The following is an 18,158-nucleotide window of genomic DNA, read 5'->3' as shown; positions in this document are numbered from 1 at the left end:
CAGTCAGACAGGACACGCCATGATTTACAGATATTTAGAGAGGACACTCCAGGCTTTACAGACAGTCAGACAGGACACGCCAAAAGCTCACTGGCCTTTGTTTAAACTACTATCCTCAAAACAAATTAACACCTGATTTGTTTATCAACGTTCCTGACCCTGTTCAATTATTCTCTTATGGACAAAACAAAATTGCTGATGAATGTATTCCGAAGTCCTTTGCAAATCCGTACATCCGTAAACCATGGTTTAACAATGACTGCAAACAAGCAAGGAAGGCACGGGAAAAGGTCCAAAATGGTCCATAATTTGAATAAACATATGATCTTAAATGCTAAAGCCAGGCGTACATTCAAACAAAATAAACGCCAATCTTGGCATAACTAAGTTTCAAAAAAATATTCACAAACACCGATGTCCAAAGTATGGAACATTATCCAAAAGATCATAGGTAAGGGTTCTAAATCTAGCATCCACCAACTTAAAAATGGTGATGAATTGCAAACTGATAGTTCAGATATTACTAATAAACTGAGAGAAGCTTTGGCTAAACACTCTTCCTCGACTAACTATGTACCTAAATTTAAATAATACCAAAAGCAGCAGGAAAAGAAAACCATTTATTTTAAATCAGATAATGGGGAAGACTACAATGAAGTCTTGTTCATTCATGAGCTCAATGATACTGGGCAAGCTCATGATACTGCTACAGGATCAGATAACATACATGATTGGTTGGTTTGTTGTTTAACGCCGCACTCAGCAATATTCCAGCTATATGACAGCGGTCTGTAAATAATCTAGTCTGGACCAGACAATCCAGTGATTAATATCATGAGCATCGATCCACACAATTGGGATCGATGACATGCATCAACCAAGTCAGCGAGCCTGACCACCCGATCCCGTTAGTCGCCTTTTACGACAAGCATAGTCACCTTTTACGGCAAGCATGGGGTGCTGGAGACCTATTCTATCCCGGAATCTTCACGGGTCGATAACATACATGATCAACTCCTGAAACGTTTACCGGAACCATGTTAAGAAACTCTTCTGCTATTTTGATGATATTTGACATCTGGTAAGTTTCCTTCATCATGGCATGAAGCCATAGTTGTCCCTCTTCCAACACCTGGACGGAATCATACCGATCCCACAAACTATAGACCAATTTCACTGAGTAGCTGCGGTTGCAAAACTATGGAACATATGGTCAATAATAGACTGACTTGGTACTTAGAATCAAATATTTTATCAACAAATATTCAATGTGGGTTTCGTAGGAATCGCAGTACCATTGACCATTTAGTTCGATTGGAGTCATTCGTATTCGTTAAGAATACCATTGTAAACAAACACCATGCAGTGCCCATCTTTTTTATCCCCCCGACATATAATGACGGGGGGATATAGCCATCAGTATGTCCGTCTGTCCGTCCGTCTGCCCGTCTGTAATCATTGTTTGTCCGGAGCATATTTCCTAAACCGTACAACCTAGCTTCCCAACACCTTGTACACTTACCAGTCAGGCTCAGAAGTAGTGCCTTTTACTATTTAGAGATTTTTAGAATTTTATATTTTTGTCGTTTCCTATGGAAATATGATGAACTTAGGAAATTTGAGGTTAGTGCTCTTGTCCGGACCATATCTCCCGAACCATACAACTTAGCTTCTCAAAAGTATTTACACCTATCAAGCAGGTTATGTAGTGGTGCCTTTGCTATTAACAGATATTTCTTTTTTCAATTTAAATTTAAAATTGATGAATTACGAGGGTAATGTCCTCGTCTGGAGCATATCTTCTAAACCATGCGACAGAGATTCACCAACCTCTATGCAAATATCAATCATGTTCACTAGTAGTGCAGTTTGTTATTTATAGATTTTAATCATTTTAATTTGTAGCCCCTGACATATAATGAAACAAGATGTTTAGGTTTGTTTTTTTGTCAATCCCTAGTACATTCTCTTTATGCCTTTGTGTCATGAGGCTACTACAGAGCTATTCATATGCGAATCTGCGAAGTTATTATTATTACAATTTCATGAGATCATCAGAAAGTGAGCTACATGAACCAATATTTAATAACCTTCATTATGTATCTGGTTTTGGCATCAAGGAAACAGATTTCCTCGCCAATCTAAATACATTTGAAGGTACACACAGTTTACCAACATGCCACGTCAGGGGGATGTGTCATCTTCGGATGACTCTTGTTCTATCTAGAAATGGCATATGACATGACCTATTATAACGCCAAATTAGAGGTATTTAATTCACGTTATACCAACCCTGGATGTGCTGCTGTGAACTGCTTCACTGTGAACTGGAAAGGAACAATGAGCTGGATTGTGCCCCCTATTGTCTGATTCCACAAACAATCAAGCATCTAACACAACGTTGTGCACCGGCAACACTTGACGTCCCCGAGTGGCATTCTGCTTGTTTCTGGGCTTGATTAAATTCAAATTCAATGTATATTCCACAAGTTAAAAGTTGTATGTTTGGTGAAACAGATTTGCAATTTAACATGCTTGCTCTTCTTGTAGATTATCGCTGATTTATGTTTTCAATGTTACAGATGTGCCGTTATAATGTAGCGTAACTGTTGGGTATTGGAGAATCAGGATCAGGGTGTCCCACAAGGCAGTATTTTGTCTGTCTTTCTGTTTAGTATTAAAATAAATAGCCTCTCTAAAGTTTTAAATGATTCAGTCATCGTCTCAAACATCAGCGTCTATCCCATCCAACAACCTGAAATTGTCAACTTCTTACACAGTCCACAGCTGGGGGTGTTGCCGCGGCCCTACACGCTCTGATGACCACAACCATCCAATCAACATAATATTTTGCAACATATCAGGACTTTCGGCAAAAATTGATGATCTACATTTGATCGAATTAAAACATGGTGTAAAAAACCTCTCTGCGATCAATATTTGGCCGATTATCAGCAATAGGTTCTACCCGGTAGTAAAGCTTCTTTATTTGGAAGACTGTCTGGAAGTATTGTGGTAAGTGATTAAAAAATCACTTATTCAATACGTGATACGTGATACTTATTCGATACGCTATGTTATCAGCTAGAACTGTATATCCATTATCTTACTGTACTTATGTTAACCTTATCGTCTTGGTATACTAACAAACCATCCACGTGTGGTATAAGCCTACTGTTTGAGTCTCTAATAAATGTATTGAATGACTATGGTGAAGTACACCTGTTGATTGGAGGCGACCTCAACGCCAGAACAGGTACAGATCCAGACTTTATCTCCGATTACAATGCTGAACGGTTATAGGAATAGAAAATTTCTCTGATCTCAGTGACAAAGTTAACATTACACGATATTCATGTGAGAATATAAACTACCGGGCAAAAGAAAGTTTTCACTTAAAAAATAGTTGTATAAAAAGCAAAAAAGCTGGTACAGGTTTGAACCCCCGCAGAAAACATTCGCCCAAATGCAACATGACCACAAACACAACGCAGATTTTCGAACGCAGCTTTCCAAATCATGCATTGTTGAAAACGTGAGACATTGGTCCAAATGCACGTGCGTGATTGTGGCATAAATACCGACGTTGGACAGAGCAAGCATTCGGTAAGCAAAAAACCACCAAGAATATGCCCAGACTTACACAAGCGCAACGAGACAGAGCGATCGGTATGGCCAATATGGGGGCTACTCAACGTCAGATAGCCAGAACCTTCAACTGCTCCCACACCACCATCAGCAAGTTGATAATCCGCTACCAACAGACAGGACAGACTCAAGACCAGCCAAGATCGGGAAGACCTGAGAGTGACAACACCGACCGAAGACCGCTACATCCGGCAGATTCACCTCCGAAACAGAGGTGTGACGGCGACGTCAACAGCACTAGGGCATGCCATCAGCAGACGAACAGTCCTTCGACGACTTCGTACGGCTGGTATACGAGCCTACCTACCCTTCCGTGGAATGGCCTTGACCCGTCTACACCGTCAACGCAGACTGCAATGGGCACGAACTGTACGTCGGTGGCAGCGACGTGACAGGGCGAGAGTGCTCTTTACAGATCAGATGAAAGTCGGTTCTGTCTGTTCAGGAACGATGGCAGAGTTCGAGTTTTTCGACGAAGGGGAGAGCGACTGGCGCCAAACTGCAGTAGAGAAGTTCACCCGTTTGGAGGTGGAGGCGTCATGGTATGGGGTGGCATTTGTGGCCAGATTACAACACGGCTGGTTATCATCCGAGGAAACCTGAATGCTCAGCGATACAGGGATGAAGTGTTGAGACCTGTTGTGGTGCCCTTTATTCAACATCAGCCAAGAGGATTAATTTTGCAACAAGACAACGCAAGGCCTCACACCGCCCGAATTGTTCAAGACTACCTGAACAACGTTAACGTCAACGTATTGCCCTGGCCACCTTGCTCTCCAGACAAGAACCCAATTGAACATCACTGGGATCATCTTGATCGTCAGCTGAGACAGCATGTACCGCCTCCAGCGAACCGACAGGAACTTGAACAGACTCTATTGAACTTATGGAACCGGATTCCTGTTGACGTTATCCGCCGACTGACGACGTCAATGAGGAGGCGTGTGTTGGCGTGCATTGATGCCCAGGGTGGTCACACTCGCTATTGATGACGTGTTACCTGACTACTGTGTCATTAATGGACTCTTCATGCACTTTTTCAATGAACTCTGATTTGTGTAATTTTAAATTTGGACCCCTTGACTCTTCTTCTTTGTGTATTGCGGAGAATGCAATTTCGGCATTACAATGCATTTTCATTCTAATTCATGGAAAATGATTTCTGTTTATAAATTAATCATCATAAATCTCATATATGCCTTTGTTTTTGGTGTTTGGTCAAGTGAAGTCGGTGAAAACTTTCTTTTGCTCGGTAGTTTAGTAAATCAATTTGGACAAAAAAAAACAGTTACTGTACTAAACTTCTGCAGAGCCATGAATCTTAATATATTAAATGGCAGATGTGGTGATGATGCGGCCAAAGGTGAATATACATTTATTGGTGCGAATGGAACAAGTTTCATTGACAATATCATCACAACAACTCGTCTGTTTACATTGTGTTCTCGCTTCAACGTTGAAACTAGGTCAGAATCGGAACACGCGCCAATCACTTGTAGATTGCAGTCACGTGACGTTGATCAACGGGTGCATCTTGAACAAGTCGCACGTGCAAATAATGCAGAGTATCGCTTCATCTGTAATGACAAAAAAAGAGTCTATTATTAGGGATAATCTCTGTAACACTGACTCAACAGCACGGAAGATATATGTTGCTAATGCGGTACATGAACAGACCTTGTGGCACTAACGTTTACAACAAACCTTTGCCTGACAAAGACTCGTTATCACCGTTCAGAGACACTTGGACAACTTAAATCCTTTAAACGACAATAAGATCAGTGAGTGAGTGAGCCGCTTTTAACAATATTCCAGCAATATCACGGCGGGGTAACCAGAAATGGGCTTCACATATTGTACCCATGTCGAGAATCGAACCCGGGTCTTCGGCGTGACGAGCGAACGCTTTAACCACTAGGCTACCCGACCGCCCTCAATAAGATCAGGCATCCTTAAATAATTATATCTTATAAACAAATTATAAAGTAATCAATTTACAAATGTTACTCGTGAAAAAAGAGACAATATCAAGAAGACATAAAAAGCGCACTTGTTAATAATGTACATAATGGTAAACTGTTTTGGTCCTCGTTGAAGCGTTTATCTAACACTCAGCCTACTCCAAACACGGACATCAACATAAACCAATGGTTCAAGTACGTTCATGGTATGTTTAAAACCAAATCTTATACAGTCACCAAAGATGAAGGTATAAACACGAACACCGATCAGCTTGCAGAGTCTATTCTTGACTCTCCCATTCTCCAAGAGGAAGTCATTAACTCTTCTGATTCTTTAAAATTTGGTAAATCAGCTGATGCAGACAAACGTATATCTGAAATGTTTAAATATGCCCAGGATATACTATGTCCAATCTTGACTTTACTATTTAATGCAACGTTTGATGCTGCATACTTTCCTTCTATGTGGACACGTGGAGTTATTGTTCCCCTCCACATAAAAGGTGATACTAAAATACCAGCCAACTACAGAGGTATAAAAATCCTAAGTTCTTTAAGTTAAGCCTACACTAACATATTAAATAAGAGATTACAGTATTGGGGAGTATCATGTGATAAATTTATCGAATCCCAGGCTGGCTTTCGTCGGGGCTACTCTACAGTTGACAATATTTTTATATTGCAATCTATCATTAAGCGATATTTAGGTAAAAAGAGAAGTAAAGTGTATACACTTTTTGTAGACTTCTCCGAGGCTTTCGACTCTATTGATAAATCAAAATTGTGGCGCGCATTAAACTACACTGCGTCTCGCCAAAGATGTATAAAAATATCCAATCTATCTATAAATATGTTATATCTTGTGTTAAATATGGAATCAAACGTTCAGATTTTTCTGGTGTAATAGTGGAGTCCACCAAGGCTGTATACTAAGACCCTTTCTGTTTAATATGTTCATACATGACTTGGCTCTAGAAAATCAACCTGTGAACCAGGCATCCAGTTTCATCCAGAACTACTTCATCTGTTTTAATCATTGTTTGCGCACGATGTAACTTTAATTGCTGATACTGTATTTAATCTACAGAACCGCATTGATGTTCTTATGGATTGGTATCAAGATTATTGTCATAGATATTCATTAACTGCTAACTTTGATAAAACTAAAGTAGCGGTGTTCAATAAGGGAGGAATGTTGTCTAAAAATGAAAAATGTTTGGTATTTTAAAATCACTCAAGAATGTAAAACCATTTGATTATAAAGTATTTTAAAGAGTGGATGAGTATAGTTTTACGCCGCTTTTAGCAATATTCCAGAAATATCACGGCGGGGGACACCAGAAATGGGCTTCACACATTGTACCCATGTCGGGAATCAAACTCGGGTCTTCGGCGTGACGAGCGAACGCTTAAATCACTAGGCTATCAAAGATATTAGATACCAAAGTGGCACCAATATTGTTATATGGAATTTGAATTTTGGGCTTAAATAAATACAAAGAAATTGAACAGATCCATTTATTAGCATGCAAACAATTTTTAGGCGTGAAGTCTTCGACACCCGATCATGTCGTAAGAGGCGAGTGTGGTCGATATCCTTTGTACATTTCAGCATATAAGCGTTGTATTACTTATAGATGTAAGGTTACATCTATGCCTAATAGTCGTTACCCAAGAAAGAACTATAATCAGTTGTTTAAAGAAGCTGTAAATGGCAAGATTAACTGGGTATCGAAAAAAATACCTTATATCAATTTGGTTTCGGCTATATTTGTATTTGAATTTTGTCATGAACAAGAATGGCATTCAAATATTGCTAGTAGTCATAAATGCATACCTATTCTTTATTTAAAGTAAATGTTTGTGTCCCAAGAGACCAAAGAGTTTGTAACCTCTGTAACATTGGTTTTATCGAAAACGAATACCATTTTCTGTTAATTTGTAAAAAATAAATATATTCCGAGAAATTATTATGTCCATCCTACATTAGATAAAGTTAACATTTTGTTGTCATCATGTCATGCTGAAACCATGAAAACCCTTTCATTATATATATTCCATTCCATGAATATTAGAAGCTCGTTAATGTCCATAGAGGACCTGACCACCTAACTGTACAATGGGACGATGGCCTTCAGTGCGAAAAGAATAAAGAATATCAATAGAAATGATTAAGTTGATTGGTCACTTTTTGTGGATGATTTTAGCATATCTTGTGGTGGTAAAAATATGCATACTATCGAAAGACAGTTTGTAGAGACCCAGAATTAGTTTTAGATGATGGCAATCCTATTAAGGTTATATGGCGTCAGAAAACTCTACTCCAACTGTACCGACCACTAATTCGATCCAAACTAGATTATTACTCAATCGTCTATGGTGGAGCCTGTAAAAGTAATTTAAAATTATTGGATACTATTCATCAACCAAGGCCTTAGGCTTTGCCTTGGTGCCTTCAGAACCTCTCCCGTCAATAGCCTATATGTGCAAGCTGATGAGCCATCCTTGAAGCAGCGTCGCATAACAGTAGCCCTGCAATATGTTACAAAACTTTATTCCAATCCATCTAACCCTGCATGTGACTGTTTTTCGCCCTTCCTAAGAGTAATTTTACAATAAGAAAGCATCACTTACTCCACCTCTTGGAATAAGAATAAAACCTACCATTTCTGATGCTAATCTTGACCTTACAATCATATTTCCGACTCACAATTTGTCTTCTCCACCTTGGCAGTTAGTAATCACAGAAGTAGACCTCACATTAACTAAACTAAAGAAATCTGAAAGAAATCAGCTAATTTATCAACAACAATATAATGAACACATGACACTTACAAATCTATATTTACAAATGGATCTAAGGATGGCGACGCTTTTACGTTAAATTAAAGAACTACATATATATATGATAATGATCTTGCTTCTGGCCAGTACGACATCGTCTATTGTTGGTTACCCAGCCATGTTGGAATCACTGGTAACACTGGTCGATGATGCTGAATAAAAGCAGAACTCAACAAATCTGTGACGCCACTTTATAACCCATACAGTGATTCTAAACCTGTAATTATATGTTATATCAAAGATCTAAGGCAAATGAAGTGGGATACCCAAGTATATATTAACAAATTACATGCAATAAAACCAAGTACTGGTTACACCTAATAGGATTGTCAGTCCAGATTTGAAGAGGTCATTAAACGACCATCGATGTTGTATTGGCCATTCTCGATATACTCATGAATATATATAGGCCGTGGCCATTTCTCAGGAATCTGTTTGTAACCAGTTCGGCGCGACTTGTGATAATTTGCTTTACAGGTAATTAGGTCCTTCCCTCTGATCCGCAGCAGGAGAGGCTCATCGTTTTGACGTTGAGCTACTTCGATGACATGCTGCCATCCATCCCGACTGAAGTTTGTGAGGCCTTCTGCTGTCCAGCTTCCTTTTGACTTGAATTTCTTTCATGAATTCAAAGTACACAAGATGCACTCAGGTTGGAAGATGATGGGCTCATAGGATGGACGCCAAATTGGGCGGCAAGCTAGTTCCAAAGATTCAATTTCAGGTTGTTTCAAACGGTCAAGGTTCATTGTAAAACGCTGATAATATTCTCTGTGATAGCCATGGGTTTCTTTGATTTTGCGTTTCTGGAGGTTCTGCCATCCTTCTACGTTTGATCTCTCCTTCAGCTTTTCGATCTTCTCATCAGGATCTTTGGCTTTGCTCAGTCGTTGTAGTGGGCCATACTTCAAGCCAGGTACGTGTATGATGTACACTGGCTCTGGATCACCGGGGATACGTTTCCGTTTAGGTTGAGATGTCAAAGCTGTCTTCGAGTTGTTCCCGGTTGTATAAGATGTTGGTCTCAGTCACAACAGTTCAACCTCAAAAGACACATAATCACGGTGATGACATTGTTACAAGGTGGGACATTTCCATATATGTTAACTTGGGTATTCTGTAAGAGAATCTTAAGTATGTAATTGGCATATCCTTTATTTCTGTGAATGCATGGTCCCTGTTCATTTCAAGCCATTCATATACGATTTGGACGATTTGCATTTGGACATTTTCTGTTAATTAGAAACTTAAGTAGCTAAGTTATGTATGAATTAAATGTTAGTAAGTGAATTCGTCTTTCACCTTCGGTGGTTCCCCCTGCAAATTCACCTTAACTAGTAGCTGTACTAAAGAATCTGAAACTCAACTTGAAATGGCAAAATTTGTCAAAATATCAAGCCAGCGTCCAAGAAATTGATTTGTATATTTGCTGAAATTACATTTACATTATGATCAGTTATTTTGCAAAGCTTTATGGTTGCCATCTTGAATATGTAACACATAGGTCCATTTCATTCAAAGTTCTGAAATCGACTCGAGTATTATGCTGTGAACCTCTTATATGCATACAAAAGTGAGTGATATCAGAGTTGTCAAGAAGTATTCTGTATGATTGTCCACAAGTAGATCAATAATCAGCCTACATCAGATTATGGTGTTTATATATGGTTTCCTATGGTATATAACACATCGAGGTCGGTGAATAACACACAAGATGACAAGCCAAATCCTGAGCATACATCCAAGCGTTGTTCCGATGTAGCTAAGCCGAGAATGCAATATTGGGTATCCTACTCTGATATTATAAGAGTAAATTTGTTCCAAATTGTGCAAAAGATTTTCACCTGGTAACATCACATGTTAAGAAGTACTTCAAGAGATGTACTGGAACACGAGTTAGACGATTATAGTGGAATCAGGCACACGTACCTAGAATATATACCGGATTAAAGGTTTCTGCGAGAAAAATTTGGTTTTGTCGGGATATATGACGTTCGATTTGCCATGGGTTGGTCCATATTCACTCAATACCAACTATTGATACCTCATTGGAGAGGTATTTATATATGGATTCCAGTGGTATATCACACTTTAAGATCAGTGGATCACTAGTGAGATGACAACCCAAAACGTAATCATACCCCCAAGTGATATACGGCAAAACCGGACGAAAACGCGATATGGGGTACCATACTTTGAAAGGCTGTAACAACAAGTTCGTCCCAACTTTTTTCTTGTTAACATTCAAAATCATGTTTAGTATGTTTATGGGCTTTCAAAAAAAATTAGTGGGGTTTGGATGGGGGGGGGGTGCTCGTGGGTCATACCTAGCCCACGGCCTAATATTGAAAGGTAAGGATCCTCCATTCTGTATCCCTTGTGATGAAAGAATCATAGTCAAGCATGTCCTGCTTGACTGTATTGGTTTTTCCATCACAAGGGATCAATATTTCACAGTTTCATCACTCAAGGATCTTTTTAACATAAGCTCTCATTTAATTCATGTATTTTTAAAAGAAATTGAATTAATCGATAAATTTTCATGTGGAAAGTTATAAAGTTTATTAATTGGTAGTATATGATTATGAACTGAGATTGTTAGTTACTGTACCCTTGATGGGGGTTGAAGTAGCGTTAAACAAGAGTTTGCCACTAACGTGCCACAATATAATGCCACTTTTCCTTCATTATATTGCCTGCCAGGAACGAGACAGGTGCAACAGATTTTCACTAGAGAGTATATGATAAATTGTTGAATTAGCATAAGATAAGGTTGAGATTTAATTGTGTTTTTTTAAATACATCTTAGACTGGTGAGTCCTCTGCTAGCCCAGTTAGAGTTCGAGGATAACCAGGCTACTCATATTTAGCATAGTTGGAAAGTGTGTCGTCTACTACCCCAGCTGGAGCCATCTGGTAACAATCAATCACAAACCGTCAATCACCCACTGGCCCATAGCCCCGACAGCTGAATGTCCTCCTATTTTTCACAAATTAAACTACCAGCGGCGGTACAGGAGCATATATCCAATGTCATACAATACAGAAAAAGAGTTTGCCACTAACGTGGCTATATCCCCCGCCCCTGTTGCAGAATTTGTGACATAATTAAATCTAAACAAACCCTAACCTTTTTTAACCGAGGTGGAACTTGTCATGGAAATTGTAAAAAAAGAAAGAGTTTGGAACCTAAGTCCATCTTGTTGCCATGGAAACGAAAAAAATAAAATTTTCTAAAATTTCTAAATGACAAAAGGCACCAGTTCAGCATGTACCTGACAGACCTGCAAAGTTTGATGAAAAAATATTGAACGGTTTATGAGTTATGCTCCGGAAATGAAACGTGACAGACGGAGCCCGTTTGTTGGGCGGGGGATAATTATTGTCCCCCTGAGAGGGTACGTAAGCCCACGTCATGCAAAGTATGTTATATATACCAGTGTTTTAATATTTGTTTGTTTTAATCTTTGGCTAACTGTCACCATAATCACCTGTCACTGTTTGTTGGACACCGCAATCAGCAATATTCCACCTGTATGACGGCGGTCTGTAAAGTACCTACTGCCACATAAACACCTTAGGATGGTTCCTTTAAAATTTACAGGCCACACAGTTACCTATAATTTGATCAGAATATTCAAAAACAGCTAATTTGGTTTGATGTATGGAGAAAATACCTAGAAAGTTTGGAGCATTTCAACCAGTAGGTTCAGACGTATGATTTTGAAGACGTACCCAAACAAAGTAAAATGCTCCTTGAAAATCTAAAATTCAATATGGCTGCCGAACCATGTGGCCAATGACCAAAGTTAAAGAACATACAATGTCAAACACCTAAAGCAGCAGACACATGTCAAGTTGACAGCTTGTGGGGCAACAGGGCAATAAATGTTTTCAAAACTGAATGGGCTTTGAATTATCTGCCCTTAGTCAGTGGGCCAATGGACTTGGGATTTTTGTGGTATACGTGCTTAACTGTCCACTTAAATAGGAAAAGATTGCCATAACCAGGCCCTGATCATTTTGTTATTGCTGGTACAAAAATCAGCATAATAATTATAAAAACAAATAAAAACAATTGGCTTGGAGTCCTAATATTAATTTTCATTCAGGTAACATCAATTACAATTTCGTGATTTCGTTTTTAGTCTAAATTAAGATTATGGAAACCACTAATGTCAAGAATCAGAATCTTTCCAAGAACTTCGAGAATTCCACGAAAGTGCACAATCAATGGTGATTCCAAATACACAAAAATCCTAAAACGTTTATCCATCTCTCCTATATGCTTAGAAAAAGAACTCTCAAATTAATCCTGGCCACGGTAAGGATTTGCAATAAAAAAAAAATTGTTAATGATAAATCCCATTACATAATGTGGCGTGACATGACTCAGGTGATTGTTTAATTTATGCACATAAATTGACACGCCCACAAAGTCAGTAGCTAATCAACGGAGATAAGGATCAAAAACAAAGTTCATAGGACTGGTCAATCAAGGCAAAGAGGAGAGAACTGAAACAGTGAGACTGTAACGAACCCAATCTCAATAAAATCAGATCTAAGTTCTCCCAATTGCTGAACAAAGATCTGAGGACATCCCATTAAGGGTCACGTCAGAACAACTTTTTATCCCACCAATAAGAGCGTCGCTTACCAGATCAGGAAAGAGATAGGTGGAATGTCTATTCTGATCTTGCAACCTCAAAAAGGTTAACATTGGGTATTTCAAACTACAGTTACAGGCTTTATGACAGATTCCGTCAAAAGGGCTGCTTGCACTAGTCCAGACAAATGCTGGTGTACATCATCTTTTAACTTCTTTTGGTATGACATGGCCGGGGATCAAACCACAGACCTTCTGCTCTCCAGGCAGACACTCAATCCACTAGACCACCGAGGTGCTTAATAAACGTTAAAGCGGAAAAGACTTTCCATAGCTCATGGGAAATCCTGCAAAACAATATGGACCATCGATTAAACATTCGAGAATTCTTTTCTGTTCAATTTTCAAATCAATATTTTTCAAAGTGTTTTCTGGAATGGCAGTAACCAGTTTAAAGAGAAAGTTGCTTTCTGATTGGCTAATATTAACTTCTTTTTAGTCATTTCATTGGTCGGTCAAAGTTCGCGAAAGGTCGTTCTGTCGTGAATTGTAATTGGATGTCCCCAGATCCTTGTGTTGCTGAAGTTTAAAATTTTATGAGATTGGTATTTCATTACTGAGTTACTTAGTTGACAAAAACAGTCATAATGTTTTTTCCCAATTTGTAAAAACTTGGGTCAATGGCTCCATAAACCATCTAGTTAAGATCTAGTACAAAACAAACACCTAATAAGGACTATGTAACCTGTTTAATGTTCTGACTGACGAAATATACACACATTTAAATAACTAATTTATTATACTGTCTTAAGAAAATTGCATTTTGTACCAAAAAAAATATGGAAAATCACACATAATATGTTTTGTTTTTATCCACACAATTCAATTGCATCTTCCAGAGGCAAGGGAGTTAACTGAGTGTAAAAGTCCAGTTTCCACCCTTGCTGAACCAAGTTGGAATTATGGAGTTATATTTTGCCTGGACTAATGAGTCTATGCATAGTCCAATCAAAATTGTGTAACGAAATCGACATCCGGTTCGTCAACTGCTGTGCAGATTTCAGTCGACTGTGGGATTTATAAAGCATGAGTATCACCAACTCGGTGTCAACAGATATTTTCCAAATTATTTTATGCACTTCGCGAAGTACCGGGTAAGACCCATTTTATTACAATATAGATAGATCGTCTTGACTGAGTGCTGCCATTTTGTTTGAAGCAAATGCAAGTGCGCTGAGAGGGGAAATCTGATTGGTCAACAGGAGGGACATAGCAGGGACATAACCCTAAATAGCCGCTAGTCGCACACTACGACCGAACCCAGAAATTCTAGCCTAGTTCGGAAAGGATCGAAACTGGACTTTTACAGTTTAGAGAATGGGAAGATGCTCAATCGTCATGATGATATTAATGGTATTAACCATAATATTAAAGAATACAAAAGTACACACATATATGTATGGCCTAAAATACAAATGGCTTAAAAGAAGCATTAAACAGCATAAGAAAACTGATAGATACAAAAACATGACAATATTTATATTTCAGTATTTGTATTTGATACACAAGATCACGCCTGCCAATACCACAAGACCTACATGCAGAGCAGGGAAGAAAAAGCCTTCATTACCCACAGGCACAAGGGAAAAGTTATGTAGCAAACATGGCGTTGGTGGGATTGCGTAGTAGCTTAAGGAATTCCTTCGTTTAAAGATGACCTACTGACATGGTTTAACCGAAACAATGGAATTGAGAAGGGATATTATAGGCTTCAAAATGCCCACTGAAGTGCCTGTATGGAAGGGTGATTGAGACCATTTTGGGGGGATTCTAATCTGTCTGTACTCAGGTACTCCGCATTTGTCTGTGTCTGCTTATGGTTCAGCACTACCTAAAATCAGTTTGTCTACATGAGGTCAACATCTCCCTTCCACACCACCCCATGCCCATCCCTGTCTCTCAGCCACACCACCCCTATCCCTGTCTCTCAGACACACCACCCCCATCCCTGTCTCTCAGACACACCACCCCCATCCCTGTCTCTCAGCCACACCCCTGCCCTCATCCCACCCCCATCCCTGTCGCTCAGCCACACCCCTGCCCTCATCCCACCCCCATCCCTGTCTCTAAGCAACACCCCTGCCCTCATCCCACCCCCATCCCTGTCTCTCAGCCACACCCCTGCCCTCATCCCACCCCCATCCCTGTCTCTCAGCCACACCCATGCCCTCATCCCATCCCCATCCCTGTCTCTCAGACACACCCCTGCCCTCATCCCATCCCCATCTCTGACACACCCCTGCCCTTACCCCACCCCCATCCCTGTCTCTCACCCACACCGTTGCCCTCATCCCACCCCCATCCCTGTCTCTCAGCCACACCCCTGCCCTCATCCCACCCCCATCCCTGTCGCTCAGCCACACCCCTGCCCTCATCCCAACCCCATCGCTGTCTCTCAGCCACACCCCTGCCCTCATCCCACCCCCATCCCTGTCTCTCAGCCACACCCCTGCCCTCATCCCACCCCCATCCCTGTCTCTCAGACACACCCCTGCCCTCATCCCATCCCCATCCCTGTCTCTCAGACACACCCCTGCCCTCATCCCACCCCCATCCCTGTCTCTCAGCCACACCCCTGCCCTCATCCCATCCCCATCCCTGTCTCTCACCCACACCGTTGCCCTCATCCCACCCCCATCCCTGTCTCTCAGACACACCCCTGCCCTCATCCCACCCCCATCCCTGTCTCTCAGCCACACCCCTGCCCTCATCCCACCCCCATCTCTGTCTCTCACCCACACCGTTGCCCTCATCCCACCCCCATCCCTGTCTCTCACCCACACCCCTGCCCTCATCCCATCCCCATCCCTGTCTCTCACCCACACCGTTGCCCTCATCCCACCCCCATCCCTGTCTCTCACCCACACCCCTGCCCTCATCCCATCCCCATCCCTGTCTCTCAGACACACCCCTGCCCTCATCCCACCCCCATCCCTGTCTCTCAGCCACACCCCTGCCCTCATCCCATCCCCATCCCTGTCTCTCAGACACACCCCTGCCCTCATCCCATCCCCATCTCTGACACACCCCTGCCTTACCCCACCCCAATCCCTGTCTCTCACCCACACCCCTGCCCTCATCCCACCCCCATCCCTGTCTCTCAGCCACACCCCTGCCCTCATCCCACCCCCCATCCCTGTCTCTCAGCCTCACCCCTGCCCTCATCCCACCCCCATCCCTGTCTCTCACCCACACCGTTGCCCTCATCCCACCCCCATCCCTGTCTCTCAGCCACACCCCTGCCCTCATCCCACCCCCATCCCTGTCTCTCAGCCACACCCCTGCCCTCACCCCACCCCCATCTCTGTCTCTCAGCCACACCCCTGCCCTCATCCCACCCCCATCTCTGTCTCTCAGCCACACCCCTGCCCTCATCCCACCCCCATCTCTGTCTCTCAGCCACACCCCTGCCCTCATCCCACCCCCATCCCTGTCTCTCAGCAACACCCCTGCCCTCATCCCATCCCCATCTCTGTCTCTCACCCACACCGTTGCCCTCATCCCACCCCCATCTGTCTCTCAGCCTCACCCCTGCCCTCATCCCACCCCCATCCCTGTCTCTCAGCCTCACCCCTGCCCTCACCCCACCCCCATCTCTGTCTCTCAGCCTCACCCCTGCCCTCATCCCACCCCCATCCCTGTCTCTCAGCCACACCCCTGCCCTCATCCCATCCCCATCCCTGTCTCTCACCCACACCCCTGCCCTCATCCCATCCCCATCCCTGTCTCTCAGACACACCCCTGCCCTCATCCATCCCCATCTCTGACACACCCCTGCCCTCACCCCACCCCCATCTCTGTCTCTCAGCCACACCCCTGCCCTCATCCCACCCCCCATCCCTGTCTCTCAGCCTCACCCATGCCCTCATCCCACCCCCATCCCTGTCTCTCAGCCTCACCCCTGCCCTCATCCCACCCCCATCCCTGTCTCTCAGCCACACCCCTGCCCTCATCCGAACCCTATCTCTGTCTCTCAGCCACACCTCTGCCCTCATCCCACCCCCATCTCTGTCTCTCAGCCTCACCCCTGCCCTCATCCCCCCCCCCCCCCGTCTCTTAGCCACACCCCTGCCCTCACCCCACCCCCATCTCTGTCTCTCAGCCACATCTCTGCCCTCATCCCACCCCTATCCCCGTCTCTGAGCCACACCCCTGCCCTCATCCGAACCCTATCTCTGTCTCTCAGCCACACCTCTGCCCTCATCCCACCCCCATCTCTGTCTCTCAGCCTCACCTCTGCCCTCATCCCACCCCCATCCCTGTCTCTCAGCCACACCCCTGCCCTCAAAAGCTTCAATCGTTACATCTGAATACTGACTCTCACAATAATAGCAGTTTGTACATGCCAGTGATATATCATGGCTATTTACAGGGAGTAAGTCAAACAAGGGAAAAATTGTTTTTCTGACACCCTTTCATAAAAACAATATGACACACTCGCTTCTGTATTAATCTCTATACATCTTGGTGATGTTAAGCTTCCTGAAAAACAATGCAGCAGCCTAAGAAGTCCTATAGTCTTTGCCAAACTGTCCAATAGTAATGTATCATGAATAGAGATTATTATACGAGCATGTGTTACATACTGAATTTACAAAACGAGTGTCAGAATTCTTGTACTTCCTGAGCGTGAGATAAATTTTTACACAAGTTTCATAAAAAATCAGTATTACACACATGTGAGTGGAATACTTTTCTTTATTACTTATTATTTGGAAATCCTTTTGAGTTCCTCATCACTAAAATGTACTGATCGCCATCGCTGTCCTTAAAAACCCACAATTTTTCAAATGACTTCACAATCATCAGGTGTGATGTCATTCCAACATGACCCAACATGGACCAATTGGCTTCATGACACTCCTCAGATCTACAGCCTTTGTCTTGTCATCCGCCTTCAAGTTTGTTGACACGTCTGCATACCAATCAGTGAACTGTTTTTGGTTCAATTATTTTATTGCCTTTGAACTTCCTTAATGACAGTCAACTGAATAAACAAATAAACTGTGTGTTGGTTTTAGGAAAACACTGTTTATTGT

The 18,158-nt window shown here is 42.0% G+C and overlaps 1 protein-coding gene across 1 annotated transcript; it reads left to right on the top strand.

The window, feature by feature from the left end:
* Nucleotides 1-4,098: 4,098 nt before the first annotated feature.
* LOC125372999 (extensin-like) lies at nucleotides 4,099-17,262 on the top strand. The gene is made up of 3 exons (XM_048383779.1): nucleotides 4,099-4,190; nucleotides 15,107-15,307; nucleotides 15,435-17,262. Exons 1-3 carry the CDS (start codon nucleotides 4,099-4,101, stop codon nucleotides 17,260-17,262), a joined length of 2,121 nt encoding a protein of 706 aa, XP_048239736.1.
* Nucleotides 17,263-18,158: the final 896 nt, after the last annotated feature.

This window comes from Haliotis rufescens, unplaced genomic scaffold (assembly GCF_023055435.1).
Source record: "Haliotis rufescens isolate VD_foot unplaced genomic scaffold, xgHalRufe1.0.p SCAF_5, whole genome shotgun sequence".
Taxonomy (NCBI): Eukaryota; Metazoa; Mollusca; class Gastropoda; order Lepetellida; family Haliotidae; genus Haliotis; species Haliotis rufescens.
Note: the sequence above shows the minus strand (reverse complement) of the source record. Positions and strands in the feature narration are given on the sequence as shown.

What these genes read in the sequence shown, in the direction of transcription:
- LOC125372999 (XM_048383779.1), top strand. Translation starts at nt 4,099, where the DNA reads ATGGCAGAGTTCGAGTTTTTCGACGAAGGGGAGAGCGACTGGCGCCAA. An exon ending in TTGGAGGTGGAGGCGTCATG is followed by an intron (nt 4,191 to 15,106) that starts GTATGGGGTGGC and finishes CCTGTCTCTCAG; the next exon opens with CCACACCCCTGCCCTCATCC. An exon ending in CTCATCCCATCCCCATCCCT is followed by an intron (nt 15,308 to 15,434) that starts GTCTCTCAGACA and finishes CCTGTCTCTCAG; the next exon opens with CCACACCCCTGCCCTCATCC.